This window comes from Molossus molossus, unplaced genomic scaffold, assembly GCF_014108415.1.
Source record: "Molossus molossus isolate mMolMol1 unplaced genomic scaffold, mMolMol1.p scaffold_m16_p_18, whole genome shotgun sequence".
NCBI lineage: Eukaryota > Metazoa > Chordata > Mammalia > Chiroptera > Molossidae > Molossus > Molossus molossus.
Genome location: NW_023425353.1, coordinates 39,219,272 through 39,234,487, shown reverse-complemented (window position 1 = coordinate 39,234,487; position 15,216 = coordinate 39,219,272). Strand labels below are relative to the sequence as shown.

Sequence of the window (15,216 nt, the reverse complement as noted above, 5' to 3'; positions counted from 1 at the left end):
GATTTTTTTTTAGAAAGGAAGGGAGAGAGAAACATCGACTAGCTGCCTCCTGCACACCCTCTCCTGGGGAACGAGATTGCAACCCAGTCATGGGCCCTGACTAAGAATCAAACCAGGACCTCTTAGTCCATGGGATGACACTCAATCCACTAAGCCAGAATGGCTGGGCAGGTATCTTATTTTTTGTATCCTTTCTTAAGTTATTTACTTAATGTCTACTATCCTCTAAAGCAATGGTTCTCAACCTTTCTAATGTTGTGACCGTTTAATACAGTTCCTAAAGTTGTGGTGACCCCCAACCATAAAATTATTTTTGTTGCTACTTCATAACTGTGATTTTGCTACTGTTGTGTCTTAGGTGACCCCTGTGAAAGGGTTGTTCGACCCCCAAAGGGGTTGCGACCCACAGGTTAAGAACCGCTGCTCTAGAGTCTAACACTGTGATTAATTCCCAACACCAACAACATGCTGCCCAGAACCTTGATGGGGTGTATTCACCTCAACTCTGCTACTTTTATGGAAAAGACAAAGAGGCATGTAGCATTTCTGTTCTGTCATCAACATCTATGCTGTCACTGCCATTACACTTTCCATGTTTTTATTTCATAATTCCCAATGACAGGTGAACTTGTTTTTAATGTAACAGGTGAAATAATTTTAAAACTTTGCTTAAACTTTGATTTGTCAGTATTCAAAAGTCTAATATATTATTTGGGATCCTTACAATGTGTTATGAACAAACAACAAAAACGAGAAAAAAATTTAAGGTAAAACCTTGAACTCTCTAATATCCAAAACAGCATATGCATGTGTGGGAACCAGACCCCACTTTTCTCCTTCAGCTTCTGTCATCATTCCAGTTGATGCAGTGATGAGGACATCCCCTTTGTGAAACCTAGAATCACAACAGACAAGAATTAAAAGAAACATTTTTTTTTTTTTAATCCTCACCCAAGGACATTTTTTCCATTTTTTGTTCAAATAGAGTGGGAGGGAGAGGAAGAGAGAGAAAGAGAGAGAGAGAGAGAGAGAGAGAGAGAGAGAGAGAAAGAGAAACATCGAAGTGAAAGGGACACATCGAGTGGCTGCTTCCCACAAGACCCAACCAGGGCCAGGGACAAACTGCAACCGAGGCACATGCCCTTAGCGGGAATCAAACCCAGGTCTCACTGGACCACAGGCTTACGCTATAACAGCTGAGCCAAAATGGCCAGGGCTAAAAGAAACATTTATAATCTTAGACCATACCATCTTATCCCTTTGTCTTATGGTTCACATGAAAATTTCCACAAATTTAATATCTTTTAAAAGATAAGTGAGTCCTAACATCCCCTGAGGGACTTTAACAAGAATTACATTTCTATTTCACAGCATATGAGATAAATGATCACATCCCCCACCCCACCCAAGTTTAGACAACTTAATTCTCAGGTAGATAGCTATCAATGAAGGAAGGAAGCAAGGGCTAAATTTTCAAACGATTTACAAAGATGAAGACATGAAATGCCAAATGCACTTTCTCTAAAGTAACACTATTTTGTTTATTAAAGTAATACTATTTTGTTTATTAAAGTAATACTATTTTGTTTATCAAATCATTCAGTTTTCTAGTTTCACTAATGAATGTATATTATTTATAGACAATTTTCTAGTCCCTATATGCTAACAATGCTTTTTGAGGTAGGGGGCTGTATCCATCTACTGCCCTCAATCTGTGAAATAAACTAAAGAGCAACAGTCATGCCCTTGCCTATATGTGAATTATCCTTTTACGGCTTAAGTTACCTTCCTCTTTATGTTCTCAGACTTCTCTTTTCCCACCTTCCCTCAAATTGGTAAGTACTAAGGAAGTAAAAAAATTTTCCCATATTAGACATTCCAGATTCAAATGTTTTAGATTCTAAAATTTGGATTAACTTGTATACCATCAATGAGGATAAGTGAGGGCTGTCAGTAGCAGGTACATAAATGAAGTCTTTTAAAAACACAATTTCTCTAACAATAGAAAATGACAGTCTATCTCATATCTATTTGAAATAAGGCACGAAGTTTCAAAATAGCCTCTTTTACTATGAAAAAAAAGAGAGAAAAATGTTTACCTTTGATAGAGCATTCGGAAAGAATTATCCTTACTGAAAGTTTGACTATCTGAATGCATAGCAATCCTTTCTGGTATCCATCCAGTCAGCGCATGGAGATCAATGTTCTGCAACATAAACACATCTCAGGACTGTTAACCTTTTTTTTCAAGCTTAAATATGTTCCCAGGGTAGTTGTTAATTCTCATTGATTTGATACAATGATTTTGAATGAATAAACCAGAAGGTAGTAAGTTTTTTTTCCTATCAGATTCATTAGATAAATTTTAAATAAATTTCTCATCTAATTCAAATTCCTACCTGGATTTAAGCACAAATTTCATCTTTTCCCTAAAACCTTTGCTGCTTTTCCTGATTAAATAACATGAAAACTCAAAACATATTAACAGAAAAAACTGCTTTAATAATAATGATGATAGTCAATCACCATTTAGTGATTAGAAAAGTATAGTTACTTTTCTAATGTTTCACATATATTCTCATACTTTCTCTAAGCTGCACTCGGTAAATGAACAGGCAATGGATTAGAAAGCAAAACTAAGAATATCTGAAGGATAGAACAATTAAGCACATAGATGGGGAAGAATTTTTTTTAATCCTCACCTGAGGATATTTTTTCCATTGATTTTCGGGAAGGGGTGGGGAGAAACACTGATGTGGAAGAGACACATTGATTGGTTGCCTCCCATAGTCCCCAACTAGGGTCGGGGATCGAACCTGCAACCCAGGTACATGCCCTTGACTGGGAATCGAACCTGTGACCCTTCAGTGTGTGGGCCAATGCTCTAACCACTGAACAGACCGGCTAGGGCAAAATATTTTAATACCCTATTGCATTTACCTATGACCTATGCATTCTTTGACTAGCATTATAAAAACCAGAAGAATGAAGGAGGCTGGGTATTAAGGCATGAAATTATCCAGGAACATTTGGGTGATATACATCATTTAATTTTTACAATTCTAAGAGGTGGGCATTATTCTCATAATGCAGATAAGGAAAGAGGCAAAGAAAGGTTAAATTAATCTTCTAAGGCCACAGGCTGGTTAGTGTTACAGTTCAAAGTCATGCTAATCTAATTTCTGGTGTAAACCCAATAGTTTACCTCGTACAACTAAAGGACATTGGGACATACCTAGATTGTTAAAGCTGGGAATAACTAACAAATGAACTCCTTGAATCCGAATTTACAAATAAAAAAAATATATATATAAGGATGACAATATGAAACATCCCTTTGATCTGAAGGGCTTTTTGGAAAGGTACACTATATTTAATTGCCCTGTATCCCAATAAAACAGCCAACAGCTACATTTTAGGCTTTCCTGAATACTTAACCTATACAGCAGTTCCTTGGATAATGTAATTTTGTTATAATGTTGATGAGATGATGTAGGAGCTTAACTCTTATTTATATTAATTAGATTATAGCAAAATTGGTTTTGTTGTATGTCATTTTTGCTTCAAGTTGCAGAACTTATGGAAGACATTAAGTGAGAACTTACTATACAATGTGCTAACTTTTATAAAGGAAAATATGTACTCCCATAATAAGGTGACTGACCAGTGTGTTTCAGAGGCGGATAATCTGTTTTCGTTTCCTTTAAACAAAATAGTACCTATTGTCTTTCAAATTTAAAATAGTCATATTAGATAACCTAAGTCTGTGTCTGGATCATCCTATTACTTACTGAATTGGATCCTGGGAAATCATATCCTCCCATGACCTTCATGTATGCTTTTTCAATGAGAGAAACCCATAATTCACTTTTGTTGTTAGAATAAGAACAAAGCAATTCTCCCTTATGATCAACAGGTAACTGATCATCAATTATCACCTGGGGAAAGATAACAGTAATTTCCTTAGTTGGTACAAAATTATCTTAAAATCTTTTCTATAAAAAAAAAGCATCTTTCATACTGATAAAGTAAAAGGCATGATATGCCTATTATTAAGGTAATGATAATTTCCTATTTCTAGAATCTGATCAATTTAAAAATGTTTTAAATTTACATGATGTTTTTATTCAAGTTTACACACTAATCTCCCTGTCAGGCATTAACCTTTAGCTAATTAGATGTTAAATGTTATGAATCTACCATCAAAATTGTTAGAAATTTTAGAAATGTACATTATATCTAAAATACTTACTTTTTGGAGCTTTCTATAAATTTTCCAAAAACCATTTTTAAAAAAACTTTATACTTGTCATGACTTTTATTTTTAATTAACATATGTTACTGATAGCAGTATGTATAATACAATACCACAGATTCAAAATCAACAAAATGTTATAATGCTTATATGCTTTTAAAATGTTTACACAAGTAACATTTCTTAATGATCCTATTCAATGTTCAAAGGTGGGTAAGGGAGAGAGAGTGAAGAGGCTGGGGGTGGAGAGAGACATTCCTCACCTTTCTTGGTACACCATTGAGGTGAAGTTTTACCATATACTTTCCACATGGATTGTACTCTGGCTCACCATCCTTATTCTGAGGGTAAATTATGCTTTTGTAAGGAAAATATTGAAATACCAACATTAATATTCAATATAACTATTATGCAGAATATATTATATTTAGACATATGCCATTGTCTTAGCAATTTTATACAAATAAACATGAGAATATTTTTCTAAAGTAGGCCTAGAAAAAAATTTCACCCTAATATAAGTGCTTTTTTAATGTAAATAAATGAATAAAGTATATTATGAGATCACACAGCAGGCCATAAATTTCACAATATTCTGAAAAATGCTCAGTGTTAAATTATATACTCCAATAAATTTTCTATTAAGTGGACATATTTTAAGCCAAATAAAATAATCTACTATTGGCTCCAAAAAGTAAAGAAGAGCATTTAAATTAACCACAACTAAGGCAACTAACTATAACTCTGACTGAGATAAAAGTTAAAACGATACTGATAAAAGCTATACAAAACAATCCAATAAGATACTTGTAAAAGCAATCAGTATCAATTCTCTTTCACACACTGCATATTATTTACCTATATGAGGTTTATCCAAGATGGCAAATAGCTTGAAACTAAGGTGTGTGTCTAATTTACCCTTATACTTTCAGGACTTAACACATAAAAACCACTCAGGAAAAGTTGTATGAAAAAATTAAGAAACTTAATTTTTATAATAAATAATTTTAAGCAAATAAAAATTTAAAAAATTCAAAAACACACAATTTCAGTAACATTTCTGAACACTCTAAAGCAGTTTCAGCCAAAAGAAATTTTATTTCATATCATATACATTTAATATCAAATGTTAAAGATAAATTTTAATATATTTTACTTACCATCTCCAAAACATTAGGATTTTGCAATATAAAAGTTTGAGATATTTTGCTAATTTCACATTTTTGTGTGTGCTAAGTTTTCAAAATCTGATGCATTTCACACTCACAGCTGATCTCAATTCAGACTAATCATTTCAAGTGTTCAATATCCACATGTAGCTAGTGGCTACCATACAATGCAGTGCAATTATAAACATGACATAATTTTACTTTGACCAATTTCATGAGCTATTTTTTCTACATACATTAACTACATGCACATATGTTCTTACACTGTTTTAGCAAATCTGTTCATATTCACAAATCATTTGCCTAACACACAAGGGCCATAATGTTCTGAGTGATATATTCTCTTCACTTCCTATGCCAATAAGGCCTGTTTTATATTCCTAGTTAAGAGATAATGGTATGAAAAGGGCTAGAAGGACAAACATAAAACTTTACCTGGTAATCAACTTCTTATTAAATCGTCTTTCATAAGCTGCACTAATAGCCAGTGATGCAACAAAGGAACAATCTGATACAATTGTCTGTTAATAAGAATTTATTAATATATTTCATTCATGTAATTTCAACATTTCCACAATATTTAAGCATTGCACCTATCACCTGACTTTTTATACTAAATATCTTGACTATTGCTTGAATAGGAAATAAATAGAAATACCATACTGCCAATTCACACAAATTTTATTTAAATAAGTCCTTGAAAAACCGAATAAACTATTTCAATAAAGTAATTTAGAATAATTAAATATGGATGATACATTCCTTACATGAATAAAAGCATAATCGCTGAAGCACAGGTTTTTTTGTTTTTGTTTTTCTTCTACAATGTCATTTTATTATTTTTTATTGAATTTACTGGGGTAACATTGGTTAATAAAATTATATAGGATTTGTGGTTATAATTCTATAATATATCTGTACATTGTACTGTGTTCACCACCCCAAGTCAAGCCTCCTCTCATCACCATTTATCCCCCTTTACCCTCTCCTACTTTCCCCCACTCCCCTTTCCCTCTGGTACTCACCATACTGTTTTCTATGAGGGTTTTTTTTCCTCTTTTTTGTGGCTAAATCCCTTCACCCTTTTTACCCAGTGAATCACACTGTTTTTAATAACAAAAAAATTAAAGGTATCTTTAAAGTTGGTTTATGACCAATAGATAAATATAGATATCAAAAGATTCTTGAATCATAGTATTTCAGGATCATTATTTTATACTATTGTGGAAGATACCTGTGACTTCACAATAAAACTTAAAGTTTGCAATAAAGCCATATTGTTGTTTCACCACTGAAGTGTTTTAAATAAGCCCAATTTCTATCTTTTATATGAGTCTCTTATCAAAGGTGAAAATCACATTCTCAACTTTCTCATCTGCAAACATGTATCAATAAATAGGGTTTATATGAGAATCTGTGATTGCTCAAAAGTTATTCATACTTTTATCTCAGTATGTCTAAATGAAAATGTGCAGACTAAATAATTCTTCCAATTACAAGCATGCATCTGAATATATAATAAAAATCTAAGGAAAAAGTCAAATCCATATTTAAATTATTTTAAAAATGTTAGCTTTCATATAAAATTATACAAAACAAATGTTTACCTGCTTTATGCTGAAACTGGACACGGTGTAAATCATTGTAGGATTGTTAGTGAGGTCTTCTGGGCGTATCCATTTGGAAAACATAGCTTTTTGTTTAGGTGATAATGGTAACTTGCCCAATCTATCACTGAGATAATAATAATTAAAAAACAACAATAAGACTAATCTTAAACAATGACTCAAAACCAAAATTAAATTTCCTAATTTTTTTGGTACAGTGATGACAGCTATATTTATGTCATCCTAAAATAATTCTCTGGTCAAATCTGGCTCTTTATACTTAATCATGAATTCAGTCAATCTGAAAATAGAAGAGCAACTTAAATTCACTTATACTTTTTTATTTTATTTTATTTATTTATTTTTTTTATCCTCACCCGAGGACATTTTTCCATTTTTTGTTCAGATAGAGCGGGAGGGAGAGAGAGGAAGAGAGAGAGAGAGAAACATCGACGTGAAGGGACACATCGAGTGGCTGCCACCCGCACGACCAACCAGGGCTGGGGACAAACTGCAACCAAGGTACGTTCCCTAAGCGGGAACCGAACCCGGGTCTCTCTGTACCGCAGGACAACGCTCCAACCGCTGAGCCAAACCGGCCAGGGCACTTATACTTATTTTAAAAATATAATTTTGAAGTTTAATATAGCACAGTTATATTCAAGAAATTCAGTTTTGATAAAATTAAACCATTAACAGTATGAGCTGAGCCAAGCCAGTGTGGCTCAGTGACTGAGCATCGACCCATGCTCTGAGAGTTGCCAGTTCAATTCCTGGTCAAAAACAATATAAGCTTATTCATTCAGTTTTTTCTTTATTGATTTTAGAGAGAGAGGAAAGGAGGAGAGAGAGATAGAAACATTAGTGAGAGAGAACATTGACTGGCCGCCTCCTACATGCCCCCAACTAGGGATTGGGCCCACAACCTGGGCTTGTTCCCTGACTGGGAATTGAACTGGCGACCTCTCGGTGCATGGATCAACGTTCAATCACTGAGCCATACCAGCCGGGAGTAAGCAGATTCATTCAAAATAACCTAGGAGATACAGATCTTTTAGTTCTTCACAAACTCTTCTCTGCAAGGCTAATAATGAGAGTAGCTAATTACTGAGTAATATGCCAGGCATTATGCTACAATACTTTACATACATCATTCATTGAATTCTCAAAACAATTCTATTAAAGCAAGTATTTTTGGAAAAGGCTTAATGTGATTAAATAACTTGCCACCATCAAACACCTAAGTAGCAGAACTGGTGTTTGAATCCAGGTCTCTGATGCCAAATCCACCATTCTTCTCCATTACCCTCTACTCATTGTGTGTTGGCAAAATATACTATGTATTATTTCTCTAAAATTGATACCGAGTACAAAATAAAAACATCGACCTTTCCTCAAACCTCTTCTAGAACATGGGCAACAAATCTCTGGGTTTAAAGATGTCCTGAATATGTCTTGGCTGGGTTGCTAAGTGGTTAGAGCGTTGGCCCTTGAACCAATGAGTCTCAGGTTCAATTACGATCAAAGGCACATACCTCGGTTGCAGTTTGTCCCCAACCCTGGTCGGAGTCATGCGGGAGTCAACCAGTCAATGTGTCTCTCTCACATCAATGTTTTTTTCTCTCTCTCCCTCTCTCTCTCTCCCTCCCTCCCTCCCTCCCACTCTATCCTCGAGTGAGGATAAAACAAAACAAAACAAAAAACACTGGCTGGTTTTGCTCAGTGGTTAGAGCTTTGGCCTTTGGACCAAGTAGTCTTGGGTTCAATTCTGGTCAAGGGCAGATACCTCGGTTACAGTTTGTCCCCGGCCCCGGTTGGGGTCATGCGGGTGGCAACCAATCGATATGTCCCTCTCACATAGATGTTTCTCTCTCTCTCTCTTCCTCCCACCCTCCCTCCTGCTCTATCTGAAGATAAATGGAAAAAAATCCTCGAGTGAGGATTAAAAAATAATAATAATTAAAAAATAAATTAAAAAAAAGATTTCTTAGAATAGTATAAGGTCTACATGCAAACTAAAACAACTGCAACATTCTTTTTCAAAGAATGTTCACAGGTATTAGGAGAAAGAGGGTTTTATGGTCAGGTGTAATCTGCAAACTCCTGGTTAAAATATTGGTTTTTGCATTGGAGGACATCTCTAAACTTTTAATAAGCTAATGTTTACTATAAATCTTAGAGTACAATTTGGTATATAACATTTCTCAAAATTTTTTGATAATCATCTCAAACATTTTGGTATCTGTGTAGTATCAAAAGCTGATTATAAATAGAAAGTGAGCTGAGTAAATTTAGAAAAACTTAAATTTTAAGGAAAAAAGGCTAATTCAAATATATAATCTAATTACTTGCTATTATTAACTTGCTATGTGAACCATAATACAGAGCAAACTCGATTCCTTAATACTTGTTCTCAAAAGTCACCACTAAATTACCAAATTAAATTTTTTCTTATAAAGATATTAAAAATATTTTATAAGTTTTATTGTAATACATGACCAGAACAGAAATTAAAAAAAAAATCAATCATTCTACCACAGATTCATAAATTATGAAGCCTTTTTTCATCAATCTGTTTATCTTTGAATTTAAAAATGTTTACTGTTACTTTTCTGATTTTTCTCACCATAAAATAATCTAGAAAAAGAGAAAGGAAGACATCTTGACGGTAAGAGCAGTTAATTTTAGTTTAGTTTTTATTTTCCTCCCAATTTATTAATTCAGTAAGTATTTACCAGATATTGTGGCAGGCTCTGGAGTGCAACTTAATTAAAATAGACATATTTTATGTCCTTAATACAGTTTATAATCTAGAGTGGAGAATAGGCATTGAGCAAGTAAATGTAAAATTCTAACTATGACAAGCGCTATGATTAAATTAAGGAAGTTTGCACGATACTATATTTTACTACTTCAATTATATTGTAAGCACTTCCCCATGTTTTTAATTCTTAGAAACTTGATTGTCTGTGGCTATATAATATTCTCCTTATGGTTATTTTGTTGTATGAGCACTAAAAATACAATTTGTCTTAATTTATTACACAAAGATTGGCACTACAAGTTTATATCTCTAATTGGATATAACTATTTAAGAACATACTATCCTCTACCTGTCAACTTCAAGAGTTCCAGTTGGCCTGCCAGTGAGTGAGGCCAAATACTGTGAGTGCTACTGCAGGATTAAGCCAATTCTTTATGCAACTGACTCAGTCCTTAATGGCAATTTCTTCTAAAATTTTTTTTTGCTGGGGAGGGTGTGGGTGTGGGTGTGAGGATGGGGGTGAATTTGAAGTTTAAAGTTTAAACTGCACATATGATGTAGTCTGCTTGTTTTCTGTTTAGACAGGCTTTCAGCCCAGCTGTCTTTACATGGAGTGTGATAATTGATGACTTATGTGCAGAAAAGCACTTATCCAGATGCGTTATCTAAACTGGTTTACTAAAGCTCCAGGTTGTGTTCTTACACTAAGAAAAACATTCAGTAAACAGACAAGTTTAGGAAAAATTAATAAAAGAAACCTTACACTAATAAAAAACCCCAAACATATTAGAATAACTGATTCACATTTTCATAATTATAGTATTATAGATAAATATCTTTTATACAAATCTTTAACTACATTTGTAAGTACTTTTTAGAATTAGTTTTCTAAAGTGAAATTACTGGTCAAAGGGGTATAAACATTTGTAAAGTGTTTGAAATGTGCAGCAAATTGTGTAATATAATTTAGTATTTAGCGAAATAATGCTTTTTCTAACAGTTAATCCTTATTACATAGTGCTTACTATATAACTAGCACCATTATAAGTGGTTTATCATCACTGTAATGGTATGATAGATTCTATTATTATTTTAAAATCTGAAGCTGATTGAAAACTGTGTGCAGCATCACACAGGGCATGAAACTGAACAACTAGGCTCTGGAATCTGTGCCCTTAACATCAGTGCTATAAAGCCTCTCAAATATAAAAGTTTTTTAGGTCCCAATCAGTAACTACCATCACATTGTTGCCTGAATGAAGAAATTAGGTTGCTAACTTACTGGCTTTGAGATGACTAACTTCTGCCTATCCAAGAACAGCAAAACACCAGAAATGAGGAATGGCTCTTTTGTTCTTTATAGAACCTTTTATGTATTCTGTATATAAGCATTCAACTCTCCTGTTTTCTGATAACATGTGCATTGAAAAAATTTTGAAATAAAAAAAATATATTTTTAAAAGTTAAATCATCCAATTTTGCTACCTATAAATAAAAACAAAACATTTTGGTGTATATCTTTACGTATATCTATATTTTTTTATATAGCTATAAATATATAAAAAGAAAAAAATTTGAATGTTGTATGTGTGATTTTCTATCTTTTTACTAGATTGCAAGCATTTTCCCTATACTTTTCAAGGACTTATATTTTTATGGGAACCATAATATTTAATGTAATATTAATGTACCATTATTTAATCATTCCCATACTCTTAGATATTTAGTTTGTTCCAATAATTTTTTGCTATAAGAGATGCTTTGATGAATGCTTTTATTATATACTATACATCCTTGACCAAATTTTTATTTTCTTAGGATGACTAGAAGCTGGGACTCTTGAACCAAACAATATTTTTAAGGCTCTGACATAAACTGCCACTGTCCTAGAAGGCTGTGTTAACACTTTCATAATTAACTCTTTCTTGAACTGTATCTTCTTAGTAAACAACAATATTGCCATTATACTCCACTTTTTTTTTTTTATCCTCACCGGAGGACATTTTTGCATTTATCTTCAGATAGAGCGGGAGGGAAGAAGGGGGGGGGAGAGAGAAACATCGATGTGAGAGAGACACATGGACTGGTTACCACCCACACAACTGCAACCGGGGCAAGGGACAAACTGCAACTGAGGCATGAACCCTTAGTGGGAACCGAACCCGGGACTCTCTGGTCTGCAGGCTGACACTCTAACCGCTGAGCCAAACCGGCCAGGGCTATATTCCACTTTTCCATTCAGTTCTTTTAGACTTGCATTTCTTTGTGATCAAACACCAATTCCATAAATACTTACTGAGTACTTACTTTGTGCCAGTACTGTACTAAACACTATAAGTATAATATTAGGCAAAAGGAGACAAAAGTAACAGAGGTAGTTGCCCCACCTCCTTTCCATAACCACACTTCTCTTCCAATCACATTTTTTAATTTCAAATTTTAATTTCAAGACTATAAATTAATAAGACTTCAGAATATGGAAAAAGTATAAAAAAATTAAAATCTTGGAAGTAAAAATTACAATAATGCTTACTTACCAGAAAGGCATTGGATAGGCAAAACGTTCCCTCAGGTCAATAGTCATGAAAGGAACATATTCTATACCATTTATTTTTGATGTTGTCCTATAAAACACAAGAAAATAAATCTGCAAATTACCAAATTTATTTAAACTCCTTAAAATTTAAATGAAAGATATGGTACAATAATAGTATTAAATGAATGATTTCATGTTGTTATCTTTATTTGGACAAAATTTTCACAAAATAGTTGAATACCAGAAAATAAATAATCTAATTCAATTCAGTAGAGTTATTCTTTTTAACATTAACATCCTTCACAACAAAACAACAGTCTCAAGAGAGGCCCACACCAGAGGTATTGAAAGTGTCTTTGACACCAGGGCACAAAGTGAATTCTATCCTAAGTCCACAGGAAGAAAACAAGTACTTAGTTATTCTGAGATTAAACATGACATTTGTAACTATGAAACTATGCTCTTCATATTTTCTGAGTATGAGAATATGGAGTGGGTAGAGAAAAAAGGAAATGTCATAGATAACAGCTATGGCCTCTTGACAAGTTAAAGAAATGTGGTTTGTAGCAGCTTTGCATATTTTCTTCTTGTTCTGTGTATGTTTATTTGTATATATTAACTATTTCCTCCTTCTGTTTCTTGCCCTTATTTCGTATAGAAGTAATTGCAGGGTAATTTCACAACTTAGTCTCCAGGTATCAATATTCAGGGAGACTGTGACTGAATTTGAGGAACAGTTAATAGAGTAAGTGACAGATACGATGACTGTGTATACACTTATTTTGAGAGATTGAAAGCTTTTCACTTGTGTGAAGGATAGCTGCATTTTGTTAGGCAGAAATATGGAGTTGTTTCATTGCAGTATGGAATGTTAAATGTGGGCAAAAGAAGAGTTTTTGGATGGTGAGCAGCCTTAGTGTTGGACTGTTATTAACCTACTGTCTCTCAATTCCAAAACCACCTTTTTAAATCGTGCTATGTTGTATTGGTTCATATGCAATTTACTAGGCAAAGAGAGCCAGACTAGTAGTAGAATTAAAATCTATAGCAGGAAAAGAAAGAAAAATGCCTTCAGGTGGCTGCTATGTAAAGAGCCCTTTCAGCTCAATTTTAGAAAATTAAAAATGAGCAACTACATGACTTGCACAACTCTAAGTAGGTTGGATCTCTTCCAGAGCTCAACTTGAAGAACAGCCACACTGGCTCAGATTTATCCCATCTGGGCTGGCTCAGAATGCAGTCAAAGATTTCCATATGACTACTGTTTTGCATTTTTAACTCCCTCAAGGCTCTTTCAGACACTGAGCTGGTTTCCTAGACCAGGGGTTAGTAAACATCTTCTGTAAAGAGCCAAATAGAATATAGTTTTGGCTTTGCAATGAGGTCTCTGTCACATCTTCTTCTGTTTTCTTTTTTACAACCCTTTAAAGAAATGCAAAAATCATTCACAGTTTAAGACTCCCCTTTACCTAACGTGGCCTAGACTACTATTTCAAGGTAACAATTTATTTTTCCCCTTAGGGTTCTGGTTACAAAGTTGCAGAGATGACTGACTGGTCTGCCATAGCTCTGTTTTGCTCCCTAACTTGCAGTGCTTAATTGTGAAGAATGCTAGGATTTTCAGGAAAAAATGTCTAGTAGAAATGCTAATACTAAAATATATTAGAAAAAATTTTATTTCAAGTTGTGACTATATGATTATATAATGTACAAGTACACAATAAGAGTATTACACACTATAAGATGTGACTATTACTCAGAAAACATAATGAAAATAAAATTAACTGTGCTGAGTATGTTAACAAAATTGTTCATTACTATGAATCATAAATTAATTTACCTGAGAACTTCTATTTCTTCTGCTGTATATCTCTGTCCTTGTGCATCGCATGACTGCGGACTTATAAATGGCTGAGGTCTTTCAAGGAAGGGATTAGTTCCTAGTGGAAAATGTGTTCTTGTTGGGGGTGGCTTTGGTTTAATATTGGTTGACTTGGTTTTGCATAGTGGCTTTGTTAAAGGCTCACTCAATGCTTCTGCTCTACAATAGAGAGAGTACAGAAAAGCGATTTAATTTTTCTTCTCATATTTAAGCTTTCCAGAAAACAAAATTTACTTCAAGGATCAGTCAAGCATTCCTAATGTAAAATTCGTATATAAAATTCTTACATACTAGTCAAGTGTTCACCACTTAAGCTACTCCCAAAGGTATTTTTATTTTATTTTTTAGTATGTTTTTATTGACTTTTTTGTTTTTTTTTGAGAGAGGAAGAGAAAGAGATAGAAACATCAGTGGGCTGCCTCCTGCAGGGCCCCTACTGGGGATGGAGCACACAACCCAGGCATGTGGCGTGACCAGGAATCGAACTAGAACCTCTCAATCCATGGGACGATGCTCAATCTACTGAGCCACACTGGCTGGGCCCGAAGGTATTTTTGCAAACAATATTCTATAAACATTAATTAAGCACTTACTGCATGTTAGATACTATGTAAGGGGGATACAAAAATGTATAAAACACAATTCCTACTCTTAAGGTGTACAGTTTTGTGAGGAAAGACAGACAACTGCATCAAAAGTGACAGATGGTAAGATGAAGTATTACACTTGAGTGAATGCACAACAGAAGATACTAACTTAATGAACTGGGAGGAAAGAGTGAATCAGGGAATGTTTTTTTCTGAAATAATGTTTGAGCTGCAGAGAAATCTACCTGGGGAGTGAGGAAGCATTCTAAGTAGAGAGAATAGAATATGCAAATGTGGGGAAATATGAAACAGCATAGTGAGTTAAGGAAATTTCAAAAGAATGGCTGCAACCCCTGTGAATAGTACAAATGAAGGGCAGCAGGAGATGAGACCAGTGGCATGGGCTGGATTACAGA

General features: G+C 34.0%; 1 protein-coding gene across 2 annotated transcripts in view; it reads right to left on the bottom strand.

Annotated features, from left to right (window-relative positions):
- Positions 1 to 15,216, bottom strand: part of CAPN7 (calpain 7) — a 39,826-nt gene that overhangs the window by 15,206 nt on the left and 9,404 nt on the right. For both annotated transcript variants that reach the window (XM_036266531.1, XM_036266532.1), the window contains exons 5-12: positions 14,172 to 14,372; positions 12,333 to 12,419; positions 7,032 to 7,158; positions 5,860 to 5,945; positions 4,519 to 4,612; positions 3,792 to 3,938; positions 2,100 to 2,206; positions 775 to 895 (exon numbers count right to left, since the gene is read on the bottom strand). In XM_036266531.1, the coding sequence (XP_036122424.1) occupies positions 775 to 895; positions 2,100 to 2,206; positions 3,792 to 3,938; positions 4,519 to 4,612; positions 5,860 to 5,945; positions 7,032 to 7,158; positions 12,333 to 12,419; positions 14,172 to 14,372 (970 nt within the window). The remainder of the gene's footprint in view (positions 1 to 774; positions 896 to 2,099; positions 2,207 to 3,791; positions 3,939 to 4,518; positions 4,613 to 5,859; positions 5,946 to 7,031; positions 7,159 to 12,332; positions 12,420 to 14,171; positions 14,373 to 15,216) is intronic.